At 45.0% G+C, this 16,888-nt stretch overlaps 1 protein-coding gene across 1 annotated transcript in view; it reads right to left on the bottom strand.

Moving 5' to 3' along the window:
• Positions 1 to 232: 232 nt before the first annotated feature.
• Positions 233 to 16,888, bottom strand: part of TNS4 (tensin 4) — a 31,678-nt gene continuing 15,022 nt past the window's right edge. Inside the window, exons 4-13 of the mRNA XM_043962529.1 lie at positions 12,350 to 12,792; positions 10,153 to 10,242; positions 9,052 to 9,177; positions 6,585 to 6,683; positions 6,368 to 6,445; positions 5,966 to 6,037; positions 4,429 to 4,597; positions 2,047 to 2,115; positions 1,706 to 1,732; positions 233 to 1,006 (exon numbers count right to left, since the gene is read on the bottom strand). Coding sequence (XP_043818464.1) covers positions 865 to 1,006; positions 1,706 to 1,732; positions 2,047 to 2,115; positions 4,429 to 4,597; positions 5,966 to 6,037; positions 6,368 to 6,445; positions 6,585 to 6,683; positions 9,052 to 9,177; positions 10,153 to 10,242; positions 12,350 to 12,792 — 1,315 coding nt within the window. The 3' untranslated portion in view covers positions 233 to 864. The remainder of the gene's footprint in view (positions 1,007 to 1,705; positions 1,733 to 2,046; positions 2,116 to 4,428; positions 4,598 to 5,965; positions 6,038 to 6,367; positions 6,446 to 6,584; positions 6,684 to 9,051; positions 9,178 to 10,152; positions 10,243 to 12,349; positions 12,793 to 16,888) is intronic.

The raw sequence follows: 16,888 nt of genomic DNA, 5'->3' as shown, positions 1-16,888 counted from the left end.
AAGATTTTAAAGGCAAAAAAACATTAAAACATAAAATTATAAAGGAAATTAATTCTACTCAAATATAATTATCAAAATATAATGAAAAGGGGCAGGTAGGTGGCACAGTGGATAGAGCACCGGCCCTGGAGTCAAGAGTACCTGAGTTCAAATCCAACCTCCAACACTGAACACTTACTAGCTGTGTGACCCTGGGCAAGTCACTTAACCCCAATTGCCTCACCAAATATATATATATATAAAATGAAAAACTAAGGTCACTGACTCCAGGTAAGAATCCCTGGACAAGATGTTCTGATCCTGGCTTTCAGTTTTTCTAGAAGCTGGGGGTAGGAGGTGGGGGGTGGTAGTGGTGGTGGTGGTGCTGTGTATGAGGGGTTGGGGAGGAGAGCTGGCCTGAACAGCCTTCGAGCATAGTATTGGCTAGATGAACCCCCTCCGAGAGTCTGTGACTCCATATTATGGGGGTGATGAATGGAGCCAGGCTAGTGTAGATGACACAGACAGCCCTTCCCATCCTGTTGCTGTCTTCACTGAACATGTGCTGATCTGGGGGCAGTTTAGCCACTCCTTGAAGTATGTCAGGCACGGTGCCGTCTGGGCTGCCGTGTGCAGGGGCTAAGCACATAGTATTTGAATTGCAGCCTGCTCAGTCCCTGACAAGGACAGTTCTGTCAATTTCTGGGGGGTTTTAGCTCTACAATTAGTTTTGTCAGTTTCTTCTCAGCCTTCTGTGGAAATGGCAACTTGGACCCCCAGGGACTAATCTAGAAGTGGGGCCTTGGCCTCTCTCCTCTATCAGGCAGAGATGGGCCAGGGATTGAGGCATCCCTTGGCTACCTGCCTCTACACCTCCCATCGCACCTACATCCTCTCTGTATCCCGAAGCAGGGTACCCACGAGGTCGATGAGTGGGGAGACTGGCTGGACAGTGTCGTATTCGGCAAAGAGATGGCACACATTTTCTGCAGGCTCTGTCAAACTCTTGGCAATAAAGCCAAAAATCCTTGAGGAAAGAGAGAAAGGCAGTCTGAATGTGGTCTAGGGCTTAAGGATTCTCCAACCTGGGATAGGACTGGATTTCCTTAACTCACTACCCCTCTCCCCTTGATTTCAACCTAGCCTTAGTACTTTCTCATGTTTATATCTGGGCTCATGGAAAGCATTTGTCCCAAATGAAAGGGGTAAAATCCCTACCACTTTCTATCATACTGGGGATTCCCTCAGGGTAGAGACTCTTTCCTCCCAACCCCATTAGATTAGGGGCTTCCTGAAGGCAGGAACTGTCTCTTCCTCCATCAGACTGAGGGGTCCCCGAGAGTAGAAACTATGTTTCTTCCCACCCCACTCATTTTGGGGGTTTCCTAAGGACAGGAACTATATCTTTTCCCCACCTCATTAGACTGGAAACCACCTGAGGGTAAGCGATGGATTTTTTTTTTTCCCCCCTGGCAGACTGTATCCCTTCCCCTCAAGCACAGGGATTCTCCATCCCAATCAGACTGGAGTCCCTCTGGAGGTAGAGACTATATTTCCTTCAGCAAATAGGGGGCGGCTGGAGGGGGTACCAAGCTGTTTCTTCCATCACTTGAATCCCTCTCATGAACCCAGCTCAGGGGTCTGTCCACAGACGACATCTAGCCAGTGACTGGCTGACCTGGGCTAGCAAAGTTTCAGAATATGAGAAGAGGGGAGGAGGACTTACCGGGAAGATTTGCAATATTTCTGCCACCTGTTTGAGAGAAGGGAGAAACAGAACAAAATGAAGAAGGGCTGTGTTCACTTCTGAATGGAGCTCTGAATGAGAGGGGTGTGGAGAAATGATTTAACTTCTTCCCCTTCCTTATCCCCACCCCACCCCCCTCCAAGCCTGTAGTGCCACTCCCAGTTCTCCCAAGTGGGACCACCTTATGCAGCGACCCCTGCTGGGGGAGGAGTGGGGCCGGCTGAGGGGTTCCCTGGGGGAGGGGTGGGGTAGGCGGACAGGAGAAATGTGGGAGCACCATTTTGAATCCTAGACGTGCTAGGCCTTAATCCTGTACTTACTTCCTATGCTCTGGGTCCATGCCACAGAAGCGGAGCGTGGCAAGTGGATAATGGCGCCGGAAAAACACTCTGTGAAGAGAAGGTGCAAAAGAAGAGTGGGTAGGAGCCTACTGTAGCATTCCAAGAGCATTTCCCTTGGGGAATCCCTGGAGATTTGGGGGGCAGGGGAGAGAGGCTGAGGGACGTCAATTCAACATGCATACCTTAACATGAATATTATACTAACATATAATAATATTATAGACAATAATTTGTTGAGACATCTTTTTTTTTTTTTTTTGGAGGCAATTGGGGTTAAGTGACTTGCCCAGGACCACACAGCTAGTAAGTGTCAAGTGTCTGGGGCTGGATTTGAACTCAGGTCCTCCTGAATCCAGGGCTGGGGCTCTATCCACTGTGCCACCTAGCTGCCCCTAGACAATAATTTGTTATAAATAATTCTGTATTGTATATTAATAGATAATAGATATGATATCATATTGTATAATGTATAAAGTAGAATATATACAATATCCTGTATCTTATTAATATTTATTTGTTTATCACAGTGTGCAAAATACTGCACACATACGTAAAGATGGATACAAGCCATCTTATAATCCAATAGAGGGGAATAGCAAGGAAGCAAATGTAACTGAAATAAGGGAGAAGTCTGTTCCAAAGAGGAACTCTAGGCAAGGATCCAGGAGAATTTTGAGGAGAGATAGTGCACTCTCAGGTAGGGGAGTTTTTGGATCTGGAAGGGAGGGAGTGAATTAAACAGATGGGGATGGGGCTGGAGAGTTATCTCTTTCAAGCTGAGAGGCCATTTGAGTAAAGGCAAGGTGATGGAAGGGAACAGGACAAGGATGGAACATGGAGTACAGTGAGAACAGAATGCAGAATACAGGAAGCAAAAAGTGAGATAAGACTGGAAAGTCAGGTTGGAATAAGATCATAGAAGGCCTTGAATGCCTGGGCTGGGAGGTGACCCTTTATTCAGAAGACAAAGGAAACTGCTGAAGATTTTGTAGTAGAAGAATGATAATCAAGGGGATGAATTGGTTGGGAAGAGTACTTGGGCATTGGTTTGAAGGACAGGTTGGAGAGGGGAGAGACTAGAAGCCTGAAGACCCATTATTAAGAAGTTACTGGGGCAGCTAGGTGGCGCAGTGGATAGAGCACCGGCCCTGGAATCAGGAGTACCTGAGTTCAAATCCGGCCTCAGACACTTAACACTTACTTACTAGCTGTGTGACCCTGGGCAAGTCACTTAACCCCAATTGCCTCAAAAAAAAAAAAAAAAGAAGTTACTGGGGGGGGGGGCGGGGTGCGGCTTGGTGGCGCAGTGGATAAAGCACTGGCCCTGGAGTCAGGAGTTCCTAAGTTCAAATCTGGCCTCAGACACTTGACACTTACTAGCTGTGTGACCTTGGGCAAGTCACTTAACCCCCATTGCCCTGCAAAAAACAAAAACCAAAACCAAACAAACAAATAAAAAAAAAGTTACTGGGACAGCTAGGTGGTGCAGTGGATAAAGCACTGGCCTTGGATTCAGGAAGACCTGAGTTCAAATCCAGCCTCAGACACTTGACACTTACTAGCTATGTGACCCTGGGCAAGTCACTTAACCCCCATTGCCTTGAAAAAAAAAAAAGAAGTTACTGTAAGAGTCTAGGTGAGAGGTGGGGGCCTGAATTCAGATGGTTCCAATGGGAGTGGAAAGGAGGAGACAGATAGAAGAGATATTTCCAAGGTACAATCTGTAGGATCTGGCAATTTATTAGATGAGGGGAATAAGAGAGAGGGAAGAGTCAAAAGGTGACTCCAGGGCTATGAATCCACATGACTGGAAGGATGGTGGGTGCCATCAGTAAAAATAGGGAAGATGAGGGTTTTGCTTTTTGAGTATGTGGAGTTTGAAATGTTGGCAAGACATGGAAGTAGATATGCAGATGATTGGAAATATTTGACTGGAGCTCTGGGGAGAGGCTTCTTCAGAGATGATCATTGAAATCATGAGAATGGGAGAGCTCAAGAAGAGAATGGGGCTCAGGAGAGAAGCCTTTCTTCTGTGGGTGCTGTGCTTGAATTTAAGGGTAGAAGGAGGACGAAGAGTCAGGGAAGCTAAGGGAGGAGACAAAAAGGGGCTGGTTAACAGTGTCAAACGCTGAAGAGAGGTCAGGGAGGATGAGTACAAAGCAAATGCTACTGGATTTAGAGGCAGAAGAATTGTTTCCATAGAGGGAGGACCAGAAAAACCTGACTTTCTGCCATTTTTTCCAAGGTTTTGTCCCCTAGGCCACTTTGCTTCCCCTCTCCAAGTTGTACCACCAGAAAGACACCCCTGCCATTCCCACCCGTACCCATTCCAGGAGGGCCGGTGGTTAGCAAGTCTCTTACTTTCTTTGCACATCGGTGAGGGTGATGCCCTGGTCTGTGACTTTGACGTGGACCACAGTAGGTGTAGGGAGAGTGTCCCTCTCAAAGATGGTGGAGATGGCCTTCTGCACGGCCATGGCCCCAGTCAGTGTCTCCACACTCACAGAGGTCAGGTACAGGGCTTGGCAGCCTAGAGGACATAGACAGGAATCACCACTGCTCACTGAACTTTTCTGTCACCCGCTCTGCATTATCTGCATGTGGCTCTCTCCTTTTCACCATTCAGATGGAGCCCGTGTAGCAGATGAATAGGAAGAAGGCGGGCAGGGAGGAAATGGGAATGTGCTTTGGATTGGAATTCAGAGTCAAATGGAAAGATTCGTGGGATTATCAGCTGTCCTATATTATCAGTGTCTCTGCATTTTGCCATCTATGGGAGGGAGGGATGGAGATGTGAGTTTATGATCACGATGGTGTCTAAGGATGGCTTATTTATCCCAGATGTTACTTTCCCCTCCCTTGTTCATTCTGATTGGTCAGTGCTCATGGATCACTGTGTGTGCTGGGGTGGGACTGGAGATGAGAATCCAGCAACCCTGTAGAATTTGGTCCCTGGCATTGTTTGGTAGGAAGGGGTATGTGGATGTGTGTGTGTGTGTGTGTGTGTGTGTGTGTGTGTGTGTGTGTGTGGTCGGTAGTTGGGGTGAGGGGGAAAGAGTTGGGAGAATATGGGAGCTTCCAGATGTGATTTCAAGGTATGAGTTAATCCAGATGGTCAAAGTCTAATTAGGGGAGGAGGGAAGGCAACTAAGAATTGAAAGAATCTTGCCAGAGGGGTCTCAGTCTATGAGGGCCAGCCCTTCCCCCAGTAGGGGAGGGTCCTTAGGCCCCGAGACACTCACTTAACATGAAAGAAATAATAGGATTTACAGCTGGTAGAGTTGGAAGGCCTTTCAGGCATCATCCAGCCCAACTCCCTCCTTTTACAGAGAAGGTTCAGAGGTTAAGACACTGGCCCATGATCACAGGCCAGAATAGGAAATTTGGGTGCTTGAACTCAATTCGGTGTCCTTTCTACTCTAACACTCTGCTTCTGAGACTCAGAGACCTCCTCTTCCCCACAGCAGGGGCTCCTAGATATACAAAATATTCTGTGCATGTACACTCGTGTGCATGTGTGCATGCTCATGCTGACCAGAACAATGCCAGTGGAGAATGAACAGTATCAGATGCCCTTCTTTCATTGAATAATGCTCACAGAACCTACTTTGTGCACAGTATTGGACTAGAATGCCCCAGTTGCCCCCTGTGTCCTGTTACCTTGCTGGCTGGCCAGTTTTAGCCTCTCAACATCTCCACTTTTACTATGAGAGGAGAAGAATGTAGCACCTTGTTAAAAGCTTAGAAATAAAGCCCTGATGGGAAACATGTGTATGTGTGTGGGGGTGGGGGGCAGAGTTGGGGAGAGAGGGGCATTTGAGAGTGGGAGGTGGGTCTGGACTGTCAGCCCCTCAGAGCCAAGTCTGGCGCCTTCCCTCCTTCCCTATTAACCACTTACTTGCTGATTTCTTCAATCGAGAAGTCTCGCTGTCTGCTGGGGGATCTGGGGCCCCATCTCCACCTCCCAATTCTAGGCCAAAGGAAAACAACAGGCCCCCAAAGGGGTTGGAACAAATCAGTCCCTCTAACAAAGAACACCCCTCATTAATCCCTCTGAATTGCTCCTTCTAACTCCATGATGTGACATGTCTAAGTAGCCCAATGTAATTATTGCAATTATGCAAATATGAGATGCTAGGCCTCTGGCCACGCCATCCGCTTTGGAAGTTTATTAATCTTTTGCTCCCTGCTCCCATCACCCTTCCCCCCTCCCCCTTTCTCCTTTGTTTTTCACAATGTCCTCCTCATCCTCTTCCATCAGAAGTTTTCCTCTAGGACCTACTGAAACCGGAGAACTCACCTTTCCTGGGGATGACGAGCTTACAGGGCAAGGCTAAGGGCATGATGCAGTGCTGGTATACAAAGGCCGATAAGCTGCCTACAAGGAAAATGGGGTCACCAAAGTGGAGCAGCAGGACATGCCAACACTGCCCATGAGGACAGAAAGCTGGCTGCTGTTAGAGGGAAACAAATGAGGGGCATGTGGCTGATGGAACTGAGATAGCATGGGACCTTACCAAAGTAGGGCTCCTCCCCAGCCCCTTTGAGGTGCACCCCTTTGGCTGAAGATTCAATGAGGAAGTGTCGGATGAGGTCCAGGTCATTGCCGTCTGCTCCTGAATAGGGGCCAGAGGAAGAGTGGGTAGATTATCAGCACTTAGAACATTTTAACCTTTCCCCATCTTACTTCCTCTGCAAAGCTGGGGTGAGGATACAGGCTGGCACCATCTTGTTGAGTTTCAAACCTTGGCTCACTGTCACTCCTTAGGCCTCAGTTTCCTCGTCTGTAAAATGAGGGGACTGGACTAGATGGTTCTAAGGTCCCTTCCAGCTCCAGACTGTAATCCCATTTGACCTCTCTGCATTAAAGTAGCCCCATAGCAAAACTACCCTGATATAGATGAGAATTTAATCTTCAAATCCTCTCAAGGAGATGCCAACCTTTTTTGGCTCTCAGTTCTAGTGTCAGATACTCTTCACTGTTCACCTATGCAATCAAGGGTATGTGAATTCACATCTCTGTGTCTCAGTTTCCTCACCTGTAATTTAAAGGATCTAGACTAGATGGTGTCTTTTTTTTTTTAGAACAATATACTTTATTTATTTTTGTGTGAGGCAATTGGGGTTAAGTGACTTGCCCAGGGTCACACAGCTAGTAAGTGTCAAGTATCTGAGTCTGGATTTGAACTCAGGTCCTCCTGAATCTAGGGCCAGTGCTCTATCCACTGTGCCACCTAGCTGCTCCTAGATGGTGTTTTAAGGTTCCTAAATCAGGGCTAAATTTTATAAACTAGGGAATTTTTTTTCTGTATAACAAAAACATTCCCTTTCAGACCAAATCTAAACTTCAGTTTGGTTCTCAAAGCTTTTCATTGACTTCCCAAGCCCTTTCTTAGAACTGATTTATTCATTTATTCATTCATGTATTTATTTACTCACTTATTCATTCATTCATTAATTTATTTTTAGAACTGATTTTCTTAATTGCCAGCATAGTCCCCTTGCTCTATAGCCAGGTTTCCCAGTACTTTACTTTCCTCCTCCTAGTCTTTGATCATGCCATTTTCTTGATTTGAGATGACCTGCTTACTCTTAGCCAATTCACATTCTTCACGGCTAACTTCTCCAAGGAACCTTCCTTGATTCTCCCTATTCTGATTCTGTGTATCCAAGACTTTATTTTCCTTTAGTGTTGATGTCACAACCCCATTTGGGGTTTTCTTGGCAGAGATACTGGAGTAGTTTGCCATTTCCTTTTTTAGTTCATTTTACAGTAGAGGAACTGAAGCAAACAGGGTGAAGTGACTTGCCCAGGGTCACATAGATAGTAAGTATCTGAGGTCAGATTTTTTTTTTTTTAGTGAGGCAATTGGGGTTAAGTGACTTGCCCAGGGTCACACAGCTAGTAAGTATTAAGTGTCTGAGGCCGGATTTGAACTCAGGTACTCCTGACTCCAGGACCGGTGCTCTATCCACTGTGCCACCTAGCCGCCCCCTGAGGTCAGATTTGAACTCAGGAAGGTGAATTTTCTTGACTTTGGGCCTGGCACTCTATCCACTGTACCACCTAGCTGTGCTGCCTAGAAATTAGATTGAATTATTAGGTGCTTGGTTTCATCCTCCATTTATTTGATATGCCTTGCCTCCCCAATAAGACTATAAATTCCTTGAAGGCAGGATCCATATCCTGGTGTAATGGAAGGAATCTGGAAATGGAAGTTGGAGGATTTTACTTCAAGTCTCAACTCTGATTCTCATAATTACTAACGGTGTGACTAGAGACAAGTCACTTTGCTTCCCTCACCTTCTTTTCTGTCATCTGTATAATCCAGATCATAACAAAGTGCTCTCCCTGCTTCCCACGGTTGTTGTGAGGATCATGGGTGGATAATGTATGTGAAGTGTAAGAAGGGATATCAATGTGTGTAACAATAGTTAATCATTAGCTAAAATTATCATCTACTAGCTGTGTGACTCCTGGCCAAGTCTTTTTTTTGGGGGGGGGGGCGAGGCAATGAGGGTCAAATGACTTGCCCAAGGTCACAGAGGCTAGTGTCAGTTGTCTAAGGTTGGACTTGAACTCAGGTCCTCCTGAATCCAGGGCCAGTGCTTTATCCACTACACCACCTAGCTGCCCCCCTGGGCAAGTCACTTAAACTTGTTTGCCTCAGTTTCCTCATCTGTCAAATGAGCTGGAGATGGAAGTGGCAAACCACTCCAGTATCTTTGCCAAGAAAACCCCAAATGGGGTCATGAAGAGTCGGATATGACTGAAATAACGACAACAAATTATAATAGAGTGGAGGGGGGTACTTTGGGGTATATACAGGGCTATTCAGGAAAAGGTACACTTTGATAAAAGTCAAATTCCTAAGCCAGTGTCCTTACTGTAGGTGAACCTGCATTTACTATTAGGCTGATTCTTACCCCTTTTCCTTTCTTCATAGATTTGGAATCAGGTCCTGGGGAGGCATGTCTTTTTACCTGATCTACTCTGAATGGATGTTGGAGATTCCTGAATCTTCATAGCAAGGCCAAAGGACCCTCGATATGAAGTGCTGTCCCTGATCACGAAAGCACCTGGCTCCTCCATCCTCAGCAGCTCGATTGCTGAAATGATTCTCATGTAAGAGGTTGCCCCCCCCCCCGCCTCCCCGCCACTTACATTTCTCCAGTGGATCCTACTGTTCCACCCCCCCATTCTAGGTGGACCAAACAACCAGGGACTCTCCCCTGTTCTTGGAAATCTCTAGAAACAGGTACTAAAATCTTGCCTACTTGTAGGCAGGAAGTACTTTCTACTGCCTAATCTCAGCCATCCTGGCTATAAATTCAACCCATTTCTTACTGTGCTTGTATATATTTGTTTGCAAGTTGTCTCCTCCATTAGATTGTGAGCTCCTAGGGAGCAGGGACTGACTTTTGCCTTTCTTTGACTTCCCAGCGTTTAGCACAGTACTTGGCACATAGTAAATACTTAATAAATGCTTATTAACTGTGACAGTGGAGGTGGAGATTGGCAGAACCACTTATTGGCCTCCCCTAGACCATTCCCTGTCCATAAATGTACCATGACAAAGGATAACTTTTGCCTGGTTTAGGCAGATGACTTTGATCTAGGGACTTGGCTTTCTTGTGACACCTCTCCAACCCTCTCCCCCAACCTCCTTCTTTAAACTAGAAATCATTATACCTAAGACAAATTCATTTCAGGGGGAGGTGGTTGTTGCTGCTGGTGGTAAAGAGAAAGTTCTGACAAGTAGGTGAAGTTATGGAGAGATAGGGAATGGTCTGTTCCTAAAAGTTGATCTGTGCTCCCGAGAAGAGGAAGGTGGCCCCAGAAGAGGAATGTCATGGTGATAGTACCCTGGGGTGGCAACCTGAGGGGGTGGTCCCTGGTAATAGAACTGCTAGTGGAAGACCATAACGTGATGACCAAGAGGGAGCCTCTATGGAAAGAAGTATGCACCCTCTTATCAGTGCCCTGGGGCAAAGCCCCTGTTGTCCCATTCTAGTTTGGTTTTGCTTCTTTCCCTTTTTCTTGTTTCTCCCTCTTCTCCTCCCTTCAGAGAGCATGCATATTACCTTGATCCCGAGTGATGCTTGGTTTAAACCAGTATTTGGATGTGTCCATTACAAATTTCATGGTTGGTAGTGGAGTGTCTCTGCTGGAACCTGTGACAGGACATGGAAGAGAAGATCCTTGTAGGATGTACCCCTGCCTTGCTAAACAGACCATGGCAATGCCTTCCCGGGTTTTCTGTTCATAGCACCCTCAAACAGAACCAAATGAAGGGTTTCTGGGGTGTAGGTATCTCTGAATCTGTAGACCCCTTGACACAGTTAACCTCTGTGGACATTAGTTTCTTCATCAGTAAGATGAAGAGTTGTCTATTTTTTTTTGTTTGTTTTACTTTTTTTTTTTTTGGTGAGGCAAATGGGGTTAAGTGACTTGCCCAGGGTCACACAGCTATTAAGTGTCAAGTGTCTGAGGCCGGATTTGAACTCAGGTCCTCCTGAATCCAGGGCCGGTGCTCTATCCACTGCACCACCTAGCTGCCCGAGTTGTCTATTTTTTAGGAGAAGCTAAGTTCCTTGAGGGCAGGACTATTTAGTTTTTGTTTTTGTATCTCCAATGTTTAGCATACTACCTGGAACCTAGGAGGCGCTTAAGGTCCCCTCTAACCCTATATGTCATGAAATCTGTGACAAACCTGGCAATTAATCAGAATCAAATTGGTAAAAACTCAATTCAAAGGATAAAAATATCCCTTAGATTTGTGGCACTGCTCTTCCTGAATCTGTTCAATTTCAGGGCCCATTTCCTTCCTACTTCTAAAACTGCCATATAAAACATTTAACTTTTAAAAATCAAGCAGCAGTGGGGCAGCCAGGTGGGGCAGTGGATAAAGCACCGGCCCTGGATTCAGGAGGGCCTGAGTTCAAATCCAGCCTAAGACACTTGACACATATTAGCTGTGTGACCCTGGGCAAGTCACTTAACCCTCATCGCTCCGCAAAAATAAACAAACAAACAAATAAATACATGCATGCATATATACATACATAAATAAAAAAACAAACAACCAAAAAAATAAATAAAAGTCAAGAAGCGGGTTTTGGTAGAAAGAACATTTCACCCTAGACCTGATATCTAGGACTAACTCTTCCATTAATTTTGTATGTGGTTTGGTGGCAAGTCACTTCTCTTTCTGGGTGTCAGTTTCCTCATCTGTAAAAGGAATGGCTTGGATTAGATGGTCTGTGAAGACCCTTCTAGCTATGAAGGTGTATAAAATTAAAAGGATTAGATTTGGAAGATTTTTGAAAAATTTGATGATATCTCTGGAAAAAAAACTGGAGATGCCCAGGGTGACATGAAACTAGGCCTGCGAACCACAGGATTTAGGGAACCCTGGAGGCAACATAGAACAGTGAAAAGCACAATCAATTGTGGAGGGAGAGGACCTGAGTTCCAATCTAGTTTCTGATGCTTACTACCTTTGTGACTTTGGGTACATAGGTAATTTAATCTCTATGGTCCTTGACTTCCCCATTTGTACAATGGAGATACTGGGACTTTGAGGTCATTTCAGTTTTATGTCTATGATCCTATGGATTGGAGATTCCATGACTTGACATGTAACTAGGCCTGAGAATTTCAGGGTTTGGCAAACTCTGGAAGCAGCCTACCATGGTGAAAAGGGTAGACGATTTGAAATCATAGAGTCTAGGCTCATCCCAGTGCTGCCAGTTACTACCTGTGCAACCTTGGGTCAGCTATTTAACCATTCGGAGTTTTAGCTTCCTTAAATGAAGGGGTTGGCCTAGATGACTTCTAAGGTTCCTTCAAGTTCTTCTTCTTCTTCTTCTTCTTCTTCTTCTTTTTTTTTTTTTTGCAGGGCAATGGGGGTTAAGTGACTTGCCCAGGGTCACACAGCTAGTAAGTGTCAAGTGTCTGAGGTCAGATTTGAACTCAGGTCCTCCTAAATCTAGGGCCACCTAGCCACTTCTTCTTTCTTTTTTTAAGAGTTGTTTTTTTTAAAAAATTTTATTTTGGTGGGGCAATGAGGGTTAAATGACTTGCCCAGGGTCACACAGATAGCAAGTGTCAAGTGTCTGAGGCCGGATTTGAACTCAGGTCCTCCTGAATCCAAGGTGGGTACTTTATCTACTGTGCCACCTAGCTGCCCCCTGCTGCTTGATTTTTTTACACTAGATTAAGGCTTTGCACCCAGAAGGAGCTCAATCAATGTTAATAATTTAGAATATCAAAACTCACCCTCTGGGGAGGAGGCAAGAGAGATATCGGAGGGGGTCTTGCTGTGGTTCCTGAGGGCTGCATAGGGACTGCCAGGAGTTTCAACCATGGGTCGGACAAAACTCTGATGTTGGCGAGAAGGCTGTGGGGAGGGAGGGCCTGGTGCTGGGCAGCCATTGACCAGCACAATGGGGATGTCTACCATGGAATTAGCAATGGATGGAGGGCAGCTGCTGGCATGCTCCTTCTGGAGTGGAGGTGAGTGTGAGCCTGTAGGCTGAGCCAAGGTGGAGACTGGGGGTGTGAGTCCTGAGTCAGGGCTCTGAAGGTGGAAGTAGCTGGGTCTCCCACTGGGACATGAGGTGCTGGGGTTGTGGATGCTGGAAGAAGAGCTTCTAGAACATTCTGGGTATTTGTAGGCAGGCTGGTGGCTGGAGGTGCCGGTGGGAAGCAGAGACTGGCTGCTGTAGAGAAAGAGAGAAGACAGGTTGATATGATGTCTCTAGAGGGCACATTCTCCATGCCAGGCACTAGCTGCTGTGCCCTAAAAACAGCGCCTGGCACTTGGTAAGTCCTGACTAAATGCTTGTTGACTGTCTGACTGGACAGCATTGGATTTAATTAAATGAGGCTTGGCAACCCTCTAAGCCAGGGTTTCTTAACCCTTTTGGGAGTCAGTTCAGTGAAGCCTATAGACTCCTTCTTCAAAGAACTTTCTTAAATGTATAAAATGAAATACATAGGATTACAAAGGATACCAATTATACTAAAACAATTATCCAAATATGTCTTAAAAAACAAGTTCATGAAAACTTGGAAAAACTTACACAAACTGATACAGAGTGAAGTGAGCATAACCAGGAGAACATTGTACACTGTAACAACAATATTGTATGATGAACTGTGATAGACTTAGCAACTTCCAGTGATCCAAGGCAATCCCAATGGACTCATGATGAAAAATGCTATCCTTCTTCAGAGAAAGAACTGATGTTGTCTGAATACAGACTGAAGTTTCCTAGCTAGCTAGCTTGTTTGCTTGCTTCCTTCCTTCCTTCCTTCTTTCTTTCCATCTTTTTTTTCTATCTTTCCTTCATAAAATGACCAATATGGGAATGTTTTACATATTTGCACATGCACAACCTATATTAGATTGCTTACCATCTCAGGGAAGGGAGAAGGGAATTTAGAACTCAAAACTTTTTTAAAATGTTAAAAATTACATGTAATTGGGAGAAAAAATAAAATTTTATTTTAAAAAAACCACAAGTTCATGGACCCCAGATTAAGAACTCTGGTTTCTAAGCAAAGGATCAACCCAATTAAATGAAACAGCTAGATGGTGCAGTTCATAGAATACTGGGCCTGGAGTCAGGAAGACTTGAGTTCAACTCAGACACTTACCTAGCTGTTTGACCCTGGGCAAGTCATTTAACCTCTGCCTGATTCAGTTTCCTCAACCTTGAAATGGGAATGATAATAGCACCTATCTCTCTGGGTTGTTGTGAGATCAAACAAGATAATGTCTGGCATATAGTAGGTGCTTAATAAATGTTTGTTTCCTTTCTTCCTTGAGTCTACCCAAAAGATACTTAGCTATACATAACTGACATAAAAGTTTCTCTATCACTCAGTCTTCTTAGTATTTTTCACATTCTGTGCCTTCCCTTCTCTTTGCCCCACTTCCCTCTTGATTCTGACTGATACTTAGAGATTTCTGTTTAAGGAGAGATTGACCTAAACATAAAAAAAAATGAGTGGTTGGACTCAGGCCAACTGCTCTCAGCCTCTAGGACAGAATAGTGGATTACAATCTCAATAGAAACCAACAGTATGATATGTAGCCAAGAAAGCCAATCAGATCTTAGGCAGCATCAAGAGAGATGGAGAGCCCAGAATAAGGGAGATGGATAACAAGCCTGCTGTCATCTGCCATGGCTGGACCACATTCAGAGTACTGTTGGCACCACAATTTAACAAAGACGTTGCTGAACTGGAGAATGCTCAAAGGAATGTATCTAGAATGGTGAATGGCCTGATTTAACTACTGACCTCCCTGGCTTCCTTTAAACCCTAATTAAAATCCCATGTTCTGCAACTCCTCTTGATTCCAGGACTTTCCCTCTTTTAATTATTTCCTATTTATCCTGTACATGGCTTGATTTATAAATATTTGTTTGCATGTTGTCTCCGCCATTAGACTGTAATCTCCTTGAGGACAGGGGCTGTCTTTTGTCTCTTTTTGGATCCTCAGAGCTTAGCATAGTGCCTGGCACATAGTAGGTGCTTAATAAATGTTTACTGAATAAACAAATGTCAGAGGAATTTTGGTTGAAGGAATGAGGGATGTTCAGGTGACTGGAGAAGAGAAGAGCTTCAGGTTGGGGGAGGGCAGGGAAAAGACAATAATTTCAGTGATTGGGTATTTGGATGGCTTTCACAGAGAAGGGGATCTAACTTTCTCTGCTTAGCCTCAGATGGAAAAACTAGCCGCAATGGGTGGATACTCTAGAGAGGCAGATTTGGCTTGATGAAAGGAAAGAGAATTCCTAATAATAAGAAATATTCAAAAGTGGAATGGGCCTTTCCCCTTCACTAAAGGACTCTGAGGGTGTGGTAGAAAGGGCTTCTTGGTCAGGTTCAGATTGGACTAAATGGCCTTCCAATTCTGAGATGCTGTGTAACCCGTACCCCTGTGTAATCCATGTCTTTAGTCGTTGGCATCAGAAGACCTCGGTTCAAATACGGACCTTTGCCACTAACTATATGACTTTGGGCAAGTCACTTAACTCCTCCATTCCTCAGTTTCTTAATATAATGAAAGACTTGGACTTGGGATGATATACTGTCCCTTCTGGGAGGTCTAACAGCAAGTATTATTAAGCTATTAAAGCTTAAAGCTGCACTAAGACTTTTGGGACAGCCTGAATACTACTTTAAAACTGCTATATAAAAGGTCATGGTCTTCCACTGTATCCAGGGTCATCTCTAGTCACTCTGATCTATATCTTGCCACTGGACCCAGATGGCTCCAGAGGAGAGAGTAAGGCTGGTGACTTTGCACAGCCCTGCCTCACTTAAACCCAATTTACTTGCAGGTAAGTTCTGTCATCACCTTCCTGATGTCATTAGTCCTCTTCCAGAACAAAGAACAAATAACCATGTAGATTATCTCATTTTAGCTTTACATGAACCCCGCCCCCCCTACTCCCACCCTTTAGATACTACAGGTGTGATTATATCTCTTTTATAGATAAGGAAATAAGGCTTAAGAGTTTAAGTGTTTTGTCAGGGGTCACACAGCTGGTAAGTATGAAAGATGGGATTTGAACCCAGGACTTCCTCATCCCAAATCTTAGACTATTCACTATGCCACACTGTTTCTTGTGTGGCGTCAATGGCTCAGCTGTGTTGCATTGACATAAGCAGGCTCCAGTCAGTGTGTCCCAAAATGGACACCACTCTGCAGCCGTCCCTATAGCTTACTACTCCTAGCCAGGATTCAGCTGAAGGGAGCCCTGTGGTTTGTGATTGGGAAGAAGGTCCTCTTTTCTTACATGCCTAAAGTGCATGTCCATAGAATCAAAGATCTAGAGCCAGAAAGGACCTTTGAGGCTGCTGAGTCCAGCCCCCCCCCCTCATTTTACAGATCAAGAAACTGAGGCACAGATAAGTTAAGTGATCCGCCAGGGGTCTCGGTCAGTCAGTCAGTCAGCCCACAAGCATATATTCGGCACCTCCTTTGTCCCAGGCACTGTAGGTAACATTGGGGATTCAGAGAAAGGCAAAAAATAACCCCTGCTCTCAAGGAGGTCATGGCTTGATGGGAGAGACGACATGTGAGCAACTGTGGACGGAAGCTGTAGGCAGGATAGATTGGGGGTAGTCTCAGAGGGAAGGCATTAAGCTTCAGGAGGACTGGGACATATCCGAGGCAGAATTTGAATTCATGTCATCCTGACTCCAGATCGAGCACTGTGTGACGTGCATGATTTCAGGTAAATTGCTTAACCTGCCTAAGTCTCAGTCTCTTTATTTGTCGCATGAGGAAGTTGGACGAAATGATCTCCAAGGGCCCTTCCAAGCTCTGTCTATATATTTATGAGCCTATGATGCTGATTTCTTTCTAACATGTTCTCAGGTTAGGACTGCAAGATTAAAAAGCAAGCTGGCAAATCCGTAAAGAAGTGGATGATAGGAAAGGGACTGTAATAAGGAAAAATACAGAAAGTATAAAACTTTGCTCCCCTTTAGATTTCTTCTTCCATTAGAGGTTTTTTAAAAGAGTGTTTTCTGCGTGGACTTAGAGGGCTTGGGGCAGCTAGGTGGTACAGTGGTTAGAGGACTGGGCCTTGAAGCAGGAAGACCTGAGTTCAAATCTAGCTTCATTTGTTTACTAGCTATACAAGTCACTTCACCCTGTTTGCCTCAGTTTCCTCATCTGTAAAATGATCTGGAGAAGGAAGAGGCAAATCACTCTTGGATCTTTGCTAAGAAAACGCCAAATGGGGTCATGAGGAGTTAGATGTGACTGGAAAGACTGAAAAATGACAAAAGAGA

This window comes from Dromiciops gliroides, chromosome 4, assembly GCF_019393635.1.
Source record: "Dromiciops gliroides isolate mDroGli1 chromosome 4, mDroGli1.pri, whole genome shotgun sequence".
Taxonomy (NCBI): domain Eukaryota; kingdom Metazoa; phylum Chordata; class Mammalia; order Microbiotheria; family Microbiotheriidae; genus Dromiciops; species Dromiciops gliroides.
The sequence above is the reverse complement of the archived record's forward strand: the minus strand, read 5'-3'. Positions and strand labels throughout refer to the sequence as shown.